The sequence below is a fragment of the Podarcis gaigeae genome (genome assembly GCF_964106915.1).
Source record: "Podarcis gaigeae genome assembly, chromosome: 2".
Classification (NCBI taxonomy): domain Eukaryota; kingdom Metazoa; phylum Chordata; class Lepidosauria; order Squamata; family Lacertidae; genus Podarcis; species Podarcis gaigeae.
In genome coordinates, this window is record NC_139679.1 from 103113021 (window position 1) to 103129709 (window position 16689).

Sequence of the window (16689 nt, forward strand, 5' to 3'; positions counted from 1 at the left end):
CCTTTCTGACAGTACTTTCAAAGCTCCACTGTGATCAGGCTGAAAGGAATGCGGAGAAGCAGAACGGTTAATACTGGCTTTTGAAATAACTGTTTTAGCTTATTAGAGTTTGAGTCTGCCACCATCATTAAGCATGAAACTGTGTTTATGTAAGCCACACGGGTCTGTAAACCCACAGAGTGCCCGCGACTGTGACTTGGTTGCGCACACAGCTGCACAGCTATCAGCATTCCTGTATTTAAACATCTTCTTCCACTGCCATTATTTCTGTTTCAGTCCCTAATACTGAGCTCTCCATTTTACTGTTATCACAGTTTTTATATTTATAAGATTTCTTTCCCAGCCTTCACCATAAGGTCCCAGGACAGGTTACAACAATATAATAATAAAAGCGGGGGAATTAGTTTACAATCACAAAACAAGTTACTCCTTACACTCACTTCAATATGCGGAACTTGCACTTTTACAGGTGCCATGCAATGTTTGTTCTGAATTTGCAAGGAGTCATTCCTTTAGTGTTTCTAAACCATCTTCAAAGACCTGTTGTGCAAATGGAAGTCCTAGCACAGGGCTGACAGGGCCCATTAGGTGAATCCCACCCAAACGAGTCTGTGGGCATTGCAGTCACAGTCTCTTTCCTCCTTGCTTGTCTACTAGGAGGCTAGCAGTTGCAAGGTTCATGAAATCCCACCGAACATCCCACATATAATCGTTCATTACAGACTTCAGGCTTCTTTGTCTTCCATTCTGCCTCTTTCCCAATCAGCAGATGCTCACAGGCATTAGGACTTCTTCAACCCTTCTATTCAGAGGATCACTTGAGTGCAGTTGGACCTTCACTCTTCCAAGGCTGCTTGAGACATTTAAATTAAACACCACAGAGAAACTTCCAGCGCTTAAGGCTGTAAACACGTACCTCAAAGTCTTCTGAGAATCCATGCTGGTTGTTGGCATACAGTTCACTGATATGCTTAACAAACTGTTTGACAGGAATAGCTTCCATGTCATCTGAAAAATGAAAAAGATACTCAGCTCTACAATTAATATTTTCTAACAATAACAATTGTCCTATAAAGTTAGGCAATAACATCTCTACCTAGGTGCTAACAAACAGTGTGCGAAGATGGTTTCACGTGCCTTCGCAGCGGATACTGGCCCCACTGATGTTGGTGCAAACAATGCTCAATTTCTGTATTATCACTTTCATCCAGCACTAAGTGACCACCATGTAGCTGCTGTTTAGTCAAGTTTTCATTTAATTGATCCTACTGACCAGAAATGGTTGCTTTATTTCCATTTTATGAATAAAGAACATCCATGAATGCACAGGAAACAAAGTGACCCGGGGCAGGTTGCTGATGGACAAACTACAGGCAACTCCCCATTTATGGTGTCTGGTGGATTTTTGGTTTTTTAAAGGATTTCCAAAGGGTTAGATAGAGGGTTTTTGCAGGTTTTTTCAATGGTGTTCCCACTATACGCAATTTCACTTAAATGTGCAGTGCCTTGGAACATAACCCCCACATAAATGGGGAGTTGAACTGAATTGAGCTCCAGGAATTTATTTGTAGTGGATGGGCTTAACTGCAGAATAGCTGAGAAATCACAGCATATCTTTTATCTTTGCTGTGTGCCTGATCACAGATAATGCAAATTATGGGCAGGGCAAATTACCTTGCTTTGGCTCTATGTCATAGGTATTTTTACATACACATTTATGCATGTATTTGGTCACTGACAAACAATAAAGAGGACTCTGAATTCTAAACTATTATTGTTATCAGTTCTACTACCTCTGACCTGCTACTGTGATACATGGAACAGCCAAAAAGGTTTGCCCATGGAACCATTTTGGCTGACTGTGTTCTGTGGTTGTATTAAGGCTAAGTCAACAATTTATAGATTGGTATGATCCATGCAAAATGTACATGGTAACTTCTTGAATTTTTTCTAGATATGCTAATAGAATACCGTTGCAAAATCCAGAATTTTTGAGGTTAAACCTGACAGCAAGTCTCTCCCTCTAGTATAGTGTTTATTACGATATAGTAATGTGAATACAGTCGTACCTCGGCTGCCTAACACCTTGGGAGTTGAATGTTCCGGCTCCTGAATGATTGAAAACCAGAAGTGAGTGTTCTGGTTTTCGAACGTTCTTTTGGAAGCCGAACATCCGACGGGGCTTCCGATTGGCTGCAGGAGTTTCCTGCAGCCAATTAGAAGCTGTGCTTTGGAAGTCAAATGTTTTGGAAGCGAAACGGACTTCTGGAACGGATTCTGTTCCATTTCTGAGGTACAACTGTATGCTTAGCAGAAGAATTAACTCTCATCCACAGGAAGGTTGTAATAATATATTTTCCAATGCAACTAATGTCTCTGAAAGTGAATGAATTCCTATGCTACTTTCATGAGAAGTTAAATTTCTGACACAGTGAATAATCCCCCCCCCAAAAAATTCCTGAGATCAGTTACAGTATTGAGTCCCAATCTACAGCCAAAACCAGTCCCTTTCCATGTACCCTTGTTTTAGCATATCTAATTCTAAATTACAGTTTTGCAATGTATCTAATTAATGAGATAAACTATATATGTTAAAACAAGGAGGATGACTGGCTCTCGCAGTATGCCATTTTTATTCTGTCTGCTTAGACTACAGAGTTGTGACCCTTCCTTAGGGGAATGAGCACATAATAATCTTTTGCACTTGATGTAGAGCATGCAGGAATACCAAGAAAAACATGCTTAACCAAAGGCTTGAAAACTATTGGAATGGGAATAAATCCAACTTTGAAGAGTCCAGCAACGATCTCTACTTTGGGACATTTAAGACACTTCCCATATGTTTTGGTATATCAGTGAAAAGGATGAACTAAAGTCAAAGGTAGACTACAACCTCTATTTAATGAAACAATGAATCAATCAAGCCATCACCTGGTGACAAATTATATGGATCTTCTGTGTCTGAAAGGTATTCAATCACTGTTGAGTTTCCCTGATCAAGCATTTCTTCTTCCTGTTCTTCTTGCTCTCTCCCTCCCTCTTTCCCATCCCCACCTTGGTCTATCCTATCTTGCTCTATCTCGTCTTCACTTCCCTCTTCTTCTTTAAATGCACAGCAAATGACATCTCCATATAGGTATTTTGTTCTGAAGTTTCCCATTCTTTCTGGTTAAATTGCCCAGCAGAGAAAAAGTTAACACTTGTGGCGGAAGCTACTTGGCATCATGATGGGAAGATCCCACCTCCACTTCCATCTTTACCAAGCTGTCAGTAGACCAAAGAGCAGAGCATGGCAGGAGCTAAATTTTTCAGTGTTTGAAAGCTTTCACTTTGAAACAAGCTGATCTCTTAAGAGTTTGTGTGATTCAGTGCTGATACGAGTAACTCAGATAATCTTCAGGTCAACTCCACAATGCCCAGAATTAAAGATCCTGATATTTCAAATGGACTGGGGGCAGCGGGGCAGAATGACTTATTCTGACTTACAGAAGGTCTAGCTGAGGCAAACATACTGCCAATTCATATTCATTTTATCTTTTTCCCCTTGCCTCAAGAAGCCAGAGATTAAATTAATTTGAAGCACTGTGATTCGTCAGTTTAGGACTCTCTGCACAACTATTCCATACAGACTGCAAATATCAGGAGCATTCTTTTGAAGGAAAATATATAGTCAGCCAGAAGTAGAGTTTGAAAGTTCTACATTCCAAAAATGCAGTCATTGTTCGAAAATTCCACTGCATTCTTTGCTCATGCATTCTAAATGCTCCTCAAATAAAATCTGCTAATGCATATGAGGAACATGCTTCTTTCAGGTACCTCTTATCTAGTGGCTACTGATAAGCTTCTTTTCCATTTCAGGAAAATTTACTTCAGAGACCATACCTCTTTTAGTCTACTGAAGAGATTAATGAAATCCTATAAAGGCTAATTAGGAATCCTAACAGTTGCTCAGTGCAAAGTCCCATTTGGGCAATTAGCTTTCTCCTTGCCTAAAACCGGGCAGCATTCATTAGTGTCACAGTGGAAAAAACCTTCTTGTCCCAACATTCAATAAATGGGAGGATATATTTTGTGTTAATAACCATTGTTCATACTGTTTATTTTACTTATTTTGATTCTTCCTCATTCTGTCTCAGAGGCTTATACGTCCTTATGTCATGTCAGTATGGATAAATAAGTATTTTAAAAATTAAGTAGGTTCTCTTGTTTCAATAGATCTAAATTACTTACCAATATGTTAAAGACTAGCCTGCCTCTTCTCATCTACACATGGGAAAACATTCTGCCGTGTTAAAAATCAAGGCTTTACATAGCCTTCCAGCAAGCAGCCTTGGTTGCTAGTCTTGAGCAATCCTATATTCACTTACCTGGGAAGTAAGTCCCATTGAACCCAAAGGGACTTTCTTCTGAGTACACATATATAGGATTATATTATAATTGTACATTTGTCCCAGTCTCTAGGTATGTTCAGGCATTTGCCTGAACATGCAAAACAGAATCTCTGGATTGGGCCATGCAGACAAGCTCTGCCTCTAGTATCCTTGTATATGTTGTCTCACCTGATGAGTTCCCAGCCTCCCCCATTTTGAGAGGGTAAGATTTGCAGGGGGCTTATATTCCTTTTTGAGTGTAAACAGAACTTTCCATGGAAGACCCCCAATAAAACCTTAATCACAGGTGGAATATATTATAATGCAATCAGCATGTGGATTATATGAGCCAAGTAATAACCAAGTAATCTTGGGTTACTTTCCTACCCACATTAAGGCTACATTAAAGTGCGCAGTTTAATTGACCCAGGACCACAATACCTCAAGGACCGCATCTCCCTATATAAACCGACCTGGACTCTGGATTCATCATCTGAGGCCCTTCTTTGTGTGCCTCCTTCACATGAGGTCTAGAGGGTGACAACACGAGAGAGCCTTTTCTGCACAGTGGCTCTCGTTTGTGGAATGCTCTCCCCATGGAGATTTCTCTGGTACAGTGGTGTAGCGTGGGTTGTCAGCACCCGGGGCAAGGCAAGTAATTTGCACCCCCTAACCCGTGGATTTGCACCCCCTAACCCTAACCCCCAGATGTTGCGCCCGGTGCGGCCGGCCCCCCCTGCACCCCCCACGCTACGCCACTGGTCTGGCACCTTCATTATATATTTTTAGGTGCCAGGCAAAAGCTCTCCTCTTTCACCAGGCCTTTGTCTGATAATATTCTACAGCCTTTTAAATGGGGGGGGGGGGTTTGTTTTGTTGTTTCAGCTTTAACAAATTAGTTGTGCTTTTATAGTGTATTTTAATCTTTTGAACATCCCTGAGATCTTTTGATGAACGGCCATATATAAATCTTACTTAAAAAATAAAATAAACAAAAATAGATAATGACACTTGTGTTTTAGTAAATATGTGCAATGCAAAAAAAGTGGTTTACAACTGTGATTACTTTTACCACACACACACACAATCCATTCAGTGTCATTTTATTTTGCCCCTGACTTTTGTAAAGAAGGCTAAGCTAAAAGATGGGAACCACAAGTGACTCTCACATTCCCTTTCCATATGTGTAGGTCTTGTGATGCACATTCTCTGCTGCATCTGGGCGATGTTTAAATTGTCCCTTCTGCACAACTTGCTACCAGATTCTTTTCACTGGAGATACCAATGGTTGCAAACAAAAGGCCCCAGGACCAAACATGTGCTCTACCAAAAAGCTATGGCAAGGGGTGGAGAGGGCTAAGAAAAGACAGAAGCTTGGAGGATCAGGGATACAGCATGTTAAAAGATGTTAAGTGGATGATTTAAGAGGCTATTCTAGTGTCAAGGGAAAGTGATAGTTTAGGGATTTGCTGGTGATGCAAAAAAGATATTAGCAACAATGAGCAGTGTATGACAGACTGGATCTTACTAAAAATCATGCATGCAATGTCAACTGAAACTGCTGCAGACACTTTGTAGAAAGTGTAGGTCCTATTCAGCGTAGGCACACTGAAATTAATAAGCATGACTAGCACAGGCTCACAATTTCAACTGGTCAACTCTGAGTAAACCATAGTTGCTTACAACCCCAAGTGCTTGCTTTGGACTACTCTGAGGCTGTGCAATCCAATATGCACAATAGGGAGTAAGCTCCATTGAACTCAAGTTCCATTGGCTACAATCATCTTATGTTAAAAGAATTCGTTCCGCGATTCTCTTCGTCTAGCGGTTTTTTCGTCTTGCGAAGCAAGCCCATTGACAGCTTAGCGGATTAGCGCTACAGCTGTCAAGCGGCTTCCAGCGATCAGCTGTTAAGCGGCTTATCAGCAGAACAGCTGATAAGCGGCTTAGCGGCTTAAGAAAAGGGCGAAAAAAGCGAAAAAAGGCCGGAGGGGGGGGAAAGGCTTTGCTCCCCACCGCTAGCATTTAAAAGAGGTCCCCGGAGATTTCCCTATGGGCTTTCGTCTTGCGAAGCAACCCCATAGGGATATTCGTTTTGCGAAGCGCCTCCAAAACGGAAAACCCTTTCGTCTAGCGGGTTTTTCGTCTTGCAAGGCGTTCGTCTTGTGGGGCACCACTGTACAATGGACAGTGAATTCCCATAACTGATGTTTGAACAATGGTGGATCTACTGTCATGGATGCTTTAGCTGAGATTCCTGCATTGTAGGGGATTGGACTAGATTACCCTTGGGATCTCTTCCAAGTCTACTATTATATGATTCTACTACTTTTCAGATAGGCTACAAGCCTGCAATTACTTATGTGTGCCTGTATCCATAATGCCTAACTGATGCATTATGGGAGCTTTCATGAATCCTTTATTCCATTCCAAACACCCAAATTTAGCCAATCTCAGTAAAGGGACAGACCACTGCCCTTATGAATGTTCTTTATTTTATTCATTTTACAAGATTATAACAACACACTGTAGAGTGTGCAGACAGTGTATTCCCATAACTAACCTTTGAACAACACTGAACCCACTGGTTGAGAGAAAGACTATATTGTTATTGGCTGGAAGCCAGCAAACTGTGAAATGAATTTAAATTGCTCCGAATTTAAGTAGGATGAGCACATGTAGCTGTGCACTGGATTGCAGTCACTGTACTGAGTCTATTCTAAGAAAGCGAGTTATGCCTAAATCCCATTGAAAAACAATGAGATTTCAGCACATAATTTAATATTTTAAGTGTCATTAAGAACTGGTCCCGATCCAGAGTTCTGCATGAGCAGTAATTTACTCTTAGGCAGACAAAAAAGAAAGAAAGAAAAGAGACCATGTGCTTGTGACTGAGTGAGTATTAATGACACTATTTCAATCAAGGTGTAATCTAATATAGCATCATGCCAAGAGCAACTATTAAGGGATGTGTCAGTTACAAATATTATGCACATTGAATGAAATCTGAATTTATAAGCCACATGCCACATCCGCCTTTAAATAATAAATGAAAGTGACATTCAGTACACCTCCTTTAAGTCTGCAAGGAAGAAATGAGAGTCATTCCTGAATAACCCAAATGAGAACTATTTACATTCACTGGGGAGAATGTTGTGTCTTGCAAAAAGTACCCGATATGAAAAGGCACTGGGTACATGTTGGCCTCCTCCTCCTTAGCAATGAACATGGTGACATACACTGATAATGGAAACATCAGAGTACTGGTTTGCAAACTTAAGGGAAAGTGGAAATTTCTTGACTCATGCTAAGTCAAAGGTTCAGCAGCTGTTGAGTCCCCCCCTCCCAATATGACTCAAACTGTTGTTGAAAAGAAGTGGGGAAAAGAAGGCAAGCCAATATCAAATGGAAGAAATTGGGTTAATATTTTTCATACATTCTGAACGTGGCCCTCCTTCCAGGCCAATCACTCTGCTATTTGCTCCACAAATTAGAAAATTCTGCATGCAGGGGCAGAATGGGACATCTCTTCATAAGCATTTTGGAGGAAAAACAGCATATTGATTCACTCTCAGATGCAATGGTTACCCTTGATCCATATGGGGCTGAAGCTGGGAGATGTACATTAATGACGACACCGGCAATATATATATATTTCTCTTTTTAATGCAAGTTTTATGATTCTCTGGTCAACTTTTATTTGGTGGCGAGGGCTGATAGGCACCAGACAAGATCCACACACACCCAACCTATGACTACAGATTAGTGATAAAGAGTTCCATGAAAAAATCACTAGGAGGCACCCAAAATGAACTGTGCTAAGAAACAGAAAATGAAGCAATGGCAAGTGTGTCTGTGGGGAACAGAATGGGCTAGCATATTTAATAATGTTTAATAAGTCTGCCATCCAGGCGCAGTTGCTCTCCCCCTAAGGGCATGATCCCAGATGAGACCAATGCTTTTTGATTTATATTAAGTGGGTAATAGCTGTAGGGGCAACTGAGCTAATGATCCTGTCGGTGTTCTGTGGTTCTCTAGACTGCTCGGTAGAGTTAATTATGAATTGTAATGAGAACTCTGGGCTTCAGGACAGAATGGGCATAGATTAGTACATGCCTATATGCTATTCAGTTTCATGGTCGAAAATGAAGTAAATTTCTTCCGTGGAAAGCTAGGTATCTAATAATGCTGCAGTTGCAGAACAGCAAAATTCTATTATACCATCAATCATTAGCACCATGTGTTTTGGAGCTGTCAAGCACCTTTAAAGCTGTCACAGAATGTGTTTTTGTTGTTTTAAAAAAGGAATACAGAGGAGTTTCACATTTTTAGATATTCATGGTCAAAACTGCTTCCATTGTGATCATATGACTGAAACTGAGAATGAAAATTGGTCTACCCAGCCCGATTAAATAGATGTGCAGATCCACAGGGACATATTTAACTATCCATTTATAACTACTGCCTGGGGTATCGCTAGCAAATAAAGATTACTTTAAGGAACTGGCGTTTGTTAAAATGTCATTTATACTTTACTTCCAGAATCAATACAGCTTGGGAGATTTTCTCATGCTCCCTGGCTGTTTCTAAAGGGGAAGAAAAAGTTTAGAAGAGGTATCATTTTATCAACTATATGAGTGAATCAAAAGGAAGAATTTTCCATTTAACCTTTAAAGGCTTTTCAGCAAAAACGGCTGTATAAGGAGTTATAACTGACAGGCAGGTGTGAAACAGCACTTAGCAGATTGCTTTGGGGAATGGAATTTGAAGCCTTTTCTGGTGTGGCAGGGAAGTGCGGAAAGGGCATCAGGATGAGGTTAATTGGACCCATTCAAACAGACTAAGAACGGGTTCCCCCCACTTTTAGAATTATTTCTACATTTATGCACACCTTTAGTTCTACTCAGGCATCTGGTTTCTATGGGTACTGAATGCATGATGGGACCAGCAGGAACACGAGGGGCTAGAGCTGTCCCACCTTGATGACATCATGCGTGTCGGCCATGACCCCAGCTGACTTGCCAACAGACTCACAATCTGCTTCTATTTGCATAGGGTTTATAGGAAAGGGAAGTAAACCTTGTTAAACTTTGTTCACTCAGGGTTCCCCATCCCCATGAAGGATACCCAATGCAAGGGGTAGTCAATGTGGTACCTTCTAGATGTTGTTGGACTACCAAGTCCCCAGCCAGTATGGCCAATGGTCAGGGAGTTATAGTTCAACAACATCTATGGGACATCTCGCTGGTGACACCTGTCTTATGAGCACAAAAAGAGCCCTCTTCAGACTGATGACAACTGGGCATTGGCTGGGGTTATGCAGCTGGTACGTGCCTTGCTAGCCCACCTGGGCCCTTCACACACTGTGACCACCGGCCCTGAATGCTTGAATTGAGCTTTTGAGTTCCCAGCATTAAGGTGCAATATTGTCATGGTATCATATACCTAAAACTCAACAGCTATGTACAAGAAACTGCAAAAGTTCCACAAAGGTTGCTGCTTCAGAATGCTTCAGGTGCTCTTACTTCCATAGTTAGACCTTGGTCACAGTTAGACCTATCACCACTAAAAAAGAGGCATAATATTTCCTATTACACAGAATAATGCAGAAAATTTCATCTTTGTTTTTATGTTACATTTGTAATATGGCTTTCCACCTTCAGAGGAAAAACAGTATTTTAATAATATCTAAAATTATTTAGGTTAAACTACTATTCCACTGTCTATCATTCTATTCTAGGTTCCGGTTTGGCACTCCTGGAACAATTCAATAGTACTGATGAAAAGCAACTATTTTCCCATTTTCTTTTTGGACTTATGGGCACACTCCCACTTTTTAGAAAATTAAAAATCTTCCCTCTAGTGTGAAAACACACTGAGAATATTCATTCAAATCAAGAGCCACTATAACCCTCCGCCTTTTTTTTAATAGAAAAGATGAAAACTTTATCCTGGATCTCAAAGCCCCACTTCTGCAGACCAATGCTTGAAGATCTGGGGAGCCCATTTGAACATTCTAGCTATTTCGCACATTATTTTGATTAATCAAACTAAAATTGGGCTTGGTTTCAACTACATACATTAGTTGGAAGGTTGTAATGATATGGATGCTTCCTCTTTGTCTGCAAGAAGAAAACAGCTATTGATGTATAAGTGGGACCTCCAGTCCCTTTCCCCTCCCACCCGTTTCCCATTTTGCTCACAACAGTCAAGCAGCATTATGTGACTACTGAGTATGTTTGGGGTCCCTCCTCCTAGATTCCCCTCCCCCAAGTTTCTTGTCCTTAAGACAACTTAGTATTAAAAGTGTATTAAGAACTTATATTAGAGTGAAGCTCCAATAGAAGGAGCTTTTGCCTCCACCTTTTAGAGAGACTAATAAATGATCCACACCAGAGATCAGGAACATGTCTATCTCCAAATATTGCTAGACTGCACCTCCCACCATCCCTGACCATTGGCCATGCTGTGAGAGCTGGAGGCCAACAACATCTAGAGGGCGACCCTGATATACATGTTCAACCAAAAGAGGTTTTCTTCTATTGTTTAAGACAAATGGTGGGGACTTGGTTGTTGTTGTTTTTAATGTTCCCTCTTATTTATCTGATTAAAACCAACAACATGTATCTGTAGTAATGAAAAACCACATGAGGTAAAAAACAAGACAAGTACTTTTCTTCTGCTCAGCTCTGAAATCCTTTATTTTACAACTCCACTTAAACTTCATAGCTATTCTCCTGAATACTTTGCACCTCCTGCAATGGTGTGGGGACCTATCACAGAACTAATGGAATTAGTAGCATTTGGGGGTGAGGCATTCTATATGGTCAAATAATACAATTTTGCTTATACATGACAAGAAGATGGGGAGTTTTTTTTTGTTTTTAAAAGCTTTTTGACAAACCTTAAGGAGGATTTTAATGGCAAAGTTTTGGTTATATGAAGGACTTCTGGTTTGTAGCATTGTGCGCACTGGTATTAGGGAAAAATCATCACAGCATGCAGAGTTGTACACATTTCTGACATGATTTGCTGCTAATTGGATAAGAGTATGTGAACAAAAGCTCTGTCAGAATGGGTTATCCACAGCCCCTTTCTGAAGACAATCCCATAAAGCAGATCCAAACCCAATTTGGAATTCAGCTAATGGGATCAAACCTTGGAAAAGTGACATAGAAAGCATTCCAAGTGAATTTCCTATGTATTTGCATGTTTGCTCAAGAGATCCTAAAAAAAAAAATCACCACATGAGCATCAGAGGTTTGTCAGACAATGTAATCACACTTCTGACAAAAGCCTCAAGGCCATACAAAGAACTCCAATGTTATCTTATCTATATTGTACACAATATTGTTGGATAGCAATATTTAACTTATACGTATGCCTTGCAAAGGATCTCAGTCTAAAACAGTTATTCGTTACATGGCTTTCAAAATATCTGGAAGGGGGGGATAAGTGCAGTGCACAATTCTCAGTGGTAGAGCATCTGAATCATAGAATCACAGAATTGTAGAGTTGGAAGGAACCCAAGGATCATCTAGTCCAACCCCCTGCAATAGGGGAATCTCAACTAAAGCATCCATGGCAGATGGCTATCTACCCTCTGCTTAAAAACCCCCAAAGAAGGAGAGTCCACCGCCTTTTTAGGGATTCCAACTTCCTATGTTCCCAATAACTGAAAGATAACTGTAACACTCAAACCAGTGGCCAACCAGCAGCAACCCACTACCTCAGGAAAAACCGTGACAATTCCAACATGCCTTTGAAAAAAGCTTTGAGTTTTCATTGCTCTAAGGCAAGAGTAGGGAATCTTTTGCCCTCCAGTTGTTGCTGGACTACAAACCCCATCATCCCTGACTATTGATCCTACTGGCTGGGAAGGATGGGAGTTGTAGTTCACAACATCTGGACAGCACCAAAATAGCTACCTGTGTTTCAAGGCATAAAGAGCTATGTACAACAGACAATATGCAAATCTTCACATCTGTCTGGCTTTGGCTCACAAATTTCTGCTGAGAACCATTCCATATATAATTACTTCAAGGCACTTGGCAGATTGTAAAATAGTAGGCATGTGCTTTGATATTTTCAATTAACCAGTAAATAAGCATTAGGACCAAGTCCGCGGCAACTCTAACAGCATTCTTCTCTTTACTGAGAAGTAAATACCATTGCTTACTTTTCGGTAAGTGTATTTAGGACTGTATTTAGGACTAAACTGGTACAACTTTGCCTCAAGCAAAACCTATGCATCTTATTTGGCCACTTACATTTAAATTAGAGTTTTCCTATAAAACAGTACTGCGTAGGTGGGATCTCCCCCTGCCCTCGAAAGGTCACAGGCAGCCTGGCAAGCAAAAGTCTTCATTATGCAGACCTGGCAACTGGAGTTCCACTTGCACTGCAATCCAACATTACCTGGGAGTAAGTCTCAGTGAATGTCAGGATTTCTGTGTAGACATTAATAAGATTGTCCTGCACAGCTGGAGGCCAGAGAAGGTGCAGACTAAGAACTTCAGTGAACAAGAAGGATGGAGTACCGGTAAGTGATTAATGGCAAAAGGGCAGAGCCAGAAAAGTAGAAGACACATGGGGACTCCCCACTATGATACCATCAATGCTGTTTGTGCCTTATCCAGATAAGAAAGCACTAATCCAAACTTTGTGTTCCCCCCTCATTTTAATGAAGATTTACAGAAATATTACTACAAACTGTGGGATGCTCCAAATGTATAAAGAACTCAGCCAATGTGGGAAGCGGATTGACTGATACAGAACATACAGTGCAAACTGTGATTTGTAAGGAGCCCAAAGTATGAATGAGTTAAGTCATGATGTCAGACCTTCCTTACCTGGGATGGGAATAACGGGAATGGTTTCGTTTGGCACCACTCGAGGCGAACTGCTGTCTTCCACATAGAAATGAGCTGTCTGAAAACATTTTCTGTGAATGGAAGAGAAACATCATCAGCACTCTCAGGGCTCTCTGACATTTCTGTCCATGCTAAACATTTGCATCACACACATGGACAAACACACACAAAGTTTTATTTCTGATTTTGTCAGTGACCCTCAAGTGAACGCTAAAATGTGCTGCTACCAGTCACCATAAACCATCATTTCGTTTAGGAGCCTCCCGTTTCTGATCTCTTATTAAACAAAGAGTCTAGGAAGTTTAGCAGCTGAGAGTGCATGCATTCACTTAAAAAGGAAACTTTTGGGTGTCAATTATTGTGGCTCAATAACAGCCCTTCTTAAAAGAAAACTAAAACAATCATAACTACACTGGTGCTGGAAGCGCGTAGAACCTTGCCACTTAATGGGCAGCACCTAGAGCAGAACACACATAACCGTCACACTACTTCCTTAGGGAAGTTGCAATCTCAACAGGAAAAAAAGTTTGTCTCATTCAACTCTGTGCTGGCTGTGCAAATCCTCTTTGCAGGCTTCTCCTGCAAAACAGCGAGAAGCACACATGCTGCTAAGGAAAAGCCTGTGGTAGATGTCAACTCGGCTTCCTCCCTCTGCGACCCCCCCTACCCCTCCGCTGAAAGGAACGCTGAAAAGGCCAGAGGGCAACTCAGATGCAGCCCACCGATGCTCCCGCCAGCCAGATTTAAAGACTTGAATCTGCTTCCCTAAACACATTGCAATTGCTGCTCTCTTTACCTGTACTTAATGCAAAGCAGGGAGCACAAGCTGGTCATCACAGAGAAGGCACTGAGGAGGAGAGCATCCAGAGGTCCAATGAGCCTGTGCATGGTGATGCTAAGCAAGGCAGGGCTTTCCAGCAGCCACGTCACTGCTCATTGCTGCCTTAATGAGCTGCTTGAGGCTGGGACTGAATATTTAATGAGCCTTGCTCAGCGTGAGCAGCTATTGTGACAAGCAAAGGGGCTGCTCTCAGCTGTCAGGAGCTCTTAACAATAGCCTGGACAGAGCAGAGAGAGAGAGAGAGAGAGCCCTCTTCCTGCCTCCCTTAATGAACTGCTGCTCCTCAACACCTGTGCGGGGTCCTGGACGCCTCCGCCTCTGCCGCGATTAGCTTCCCCGGCACGCAAGCTACTGCCTCTGCTTGTAAAGGTTTGCAGCGGTCTCTCTGCCGCACAGCACGGCTTCTGGAATTACGGCCAAGCAGAAAAGCCCACTCCATCCCGCCAGCTTTGCTGACACTGTCAAAGCAATTTGTAGTGCCATTGTTTCCAGAACAGAGGTACATAGCAGAGGGCTTTGGGGTGGGGTGCGGGGGGAGAGAAAAAAGGCAGTGCAACTCACACAGCTTTCAAAGGCCAAGCAAATCTCTTGCAAGAAGTTGGCCAAATGCATGCAGCAGGCCCTCAATTTCTGAATTCTGCTAACAATCAAAGCTAGGGCTGTCAGATCAAAACGCTCAGAATAAGGAGATTGATGAAGCCATGGAACTATTTCTCAAATGTTTTGAGCATGACCACCCCATTCTGCTGTCCCTTGAACCCAAAGCCAACTAGCTGAGCATATGGAGATATGGTTGTGTGCAGAAAGAACAAGCCTTTTCTTTTTAGCCTATGAAACAGAATACTTTCCCCTGGAAGTCCTACCTGGCACCTACCTTTTCATTCATTCAGTGGCAAAGGGTTGTGTGTGTGTGCGCGGCGGGGAGCTGGGCAGCCAGCAACAATGGCTGGATTTTTATAATTTTGATTATGCTTTTATTACACTTATGCGTTTTTATTGTAGATTCACGTAGGTAGCCATGTTGGTCTGATGCAGTCAAAATAAATTTAAAAATTGTCCAGTAGCACCTTAGAGACCAACTAAGTTTGTTCTGGGTATAAGCTTTCGTGTGTGTACCTGAAGAAGTGTGCATACACACGAAAGCTTATACCCAGAACAAACTTAGCTGGTCTCTAAGGTGCTACTGGACAATTTTTAAAATGTTTTTATTGTATTTATTCTTGTTGCAAACACAAGAATACAGCCTAGTGCCCCATGGAAGGATCTGTGGGACTGGCCCAACAATGCCCAGACTGAAATCTGAAGAGGAAAAGACAAGACACTTTTTTTATGCACAAGGATTTTTTTTTTTGGGGGGGGGAGAAACATTTCTCCAAGCTCACATAATCTCAAAATCTCTTTGGGATGATGGTGTAAGGAGGGTGCAGTCACTCCATAATAAATCCAAGAAGGATAGGGGAGGGTCCTCTGCAGGGGGCATTCAGCCTCTCTGGATCTAGAATGATGGGTGTACATAGGCTCCAGAACACTATCCCTTCCTAGAAATTTGAGCCCCCTCCAGGCATGAAACTAGTGAGTTGAACTGTTTGAAACTAAGGGTCATGGTCAGTGGAGATGTGATAAAAGGTTATGGGGCATGCACACAGCCGAACACACACACACAACATGCACACAATATATACTGTTTATAGCCTATTTTTCATCTAAGTGGAATCCAGGGTTGGGTATGAAATACAGGATGCATAAAACCACAGAATCCACAGCAATTAACACTTAGAAAACCACTGAAACAATAGGAACAGCGAAAACCACAAAGGTAGCTATTCTAACACTCAAACACACATTTTATCCTGCCCTACCTCCTAGCAGCTCAAGACAGTGTACTTGAACGTTATCCTATTTTCCCCCTGCTCACCACAACAATCCTGTGATGTAGATTATAGCTTGAGAGATTGTGGCTGGGTGAAGGCCACCCACTTTGTGTCACGGCTGAGTGAGGATCTGAACCCAAGTTCTAGTCTGACCCTTTATTCACTGGCTCTCGGGGATATCATAATAGGGACATCTGGCAGCCCCCAACAACTGTGCTCTTGATGAATAACGAAAGCAATTGCAGCTAAATTCATAGGGCCACTGAAACAATATGCAGCTACCAAAGAACACATTCTATAGCATCATTTTACTCACAAGCAGGCAGCTGCTTCCACACAGACTAACAGCTCCTAACAGCTGTACTTTTCTGGGAACGTTACTTTGTAGTGAAATGATACCTGGGAATCCAAGGTGTGTGACATATGATCAAATACGTGAGGCGTATGACCAAACATTGTGACATATGTGACGTATAATGAAATATTCCTTCACAAATCAGTTTGTTTCTTCCCTTAATATCCTGACTGCTCTTTCTCCTCCTGATTGTAAGTAAAGATAGACTTGGTTTCTACTCAGGCCGCCTTTACTATAGACTATGAACACCCTGGGGGCACAAAGGGGAATAAATCAGTCACAGCAAGGGAAGGCCTATGAATAGGGATCAGGTAGAACGTGCATGTGTTTGAAGCGTTTAGGATTTTCTCCTTTGAGTAAAATATTCAGCAAAATCCAT

The 16689-nt window shown here is 41.7% G+C and overlaps 1 protein-coding gene and 1 long non-coding RNA gene across 8 annotated transcripts in view; one reads left to right on the forward strand and one right to left on the reverse strand.

Annotated features, from left to right (window-relative positions):
* Positions 1–16689, reverse strand: part of PTPRG (protein tyrosine phosphatase receptor type G) — a 548154-nt gene that overhangs the window by 39010 nt on the left and 492455 nt on the right. For all 7 annotated transcript variants that reach the window (XM_083722995.1, XM_083722994.1, XM_083722991.1 and 4 more), the window contains exons 14-15: positions 13223–13314; positions 917–1008 (exon numbers count right to left, since the gene is read on the reverse strand). In XM_083722995.1, the coding sequence (XP_083579121.1) occupies positions 917–1008; positions 13223–13314 (184 nt within the window). The remainder of the gene's footprint in view (positions 1–916; positions 1009–13222; positions 13315–16689) is intronic.
* LOC310838248 lies at positions 3010–15403 on the forward strand. The gene is made up of 3 exons (XR_014560849.1): positions 3010–3812; positions 13060–13153; positions 15328–15403. It is a non-coding gene; the product is annotated as an uncharacterized lncRNA (long non-coding RNA).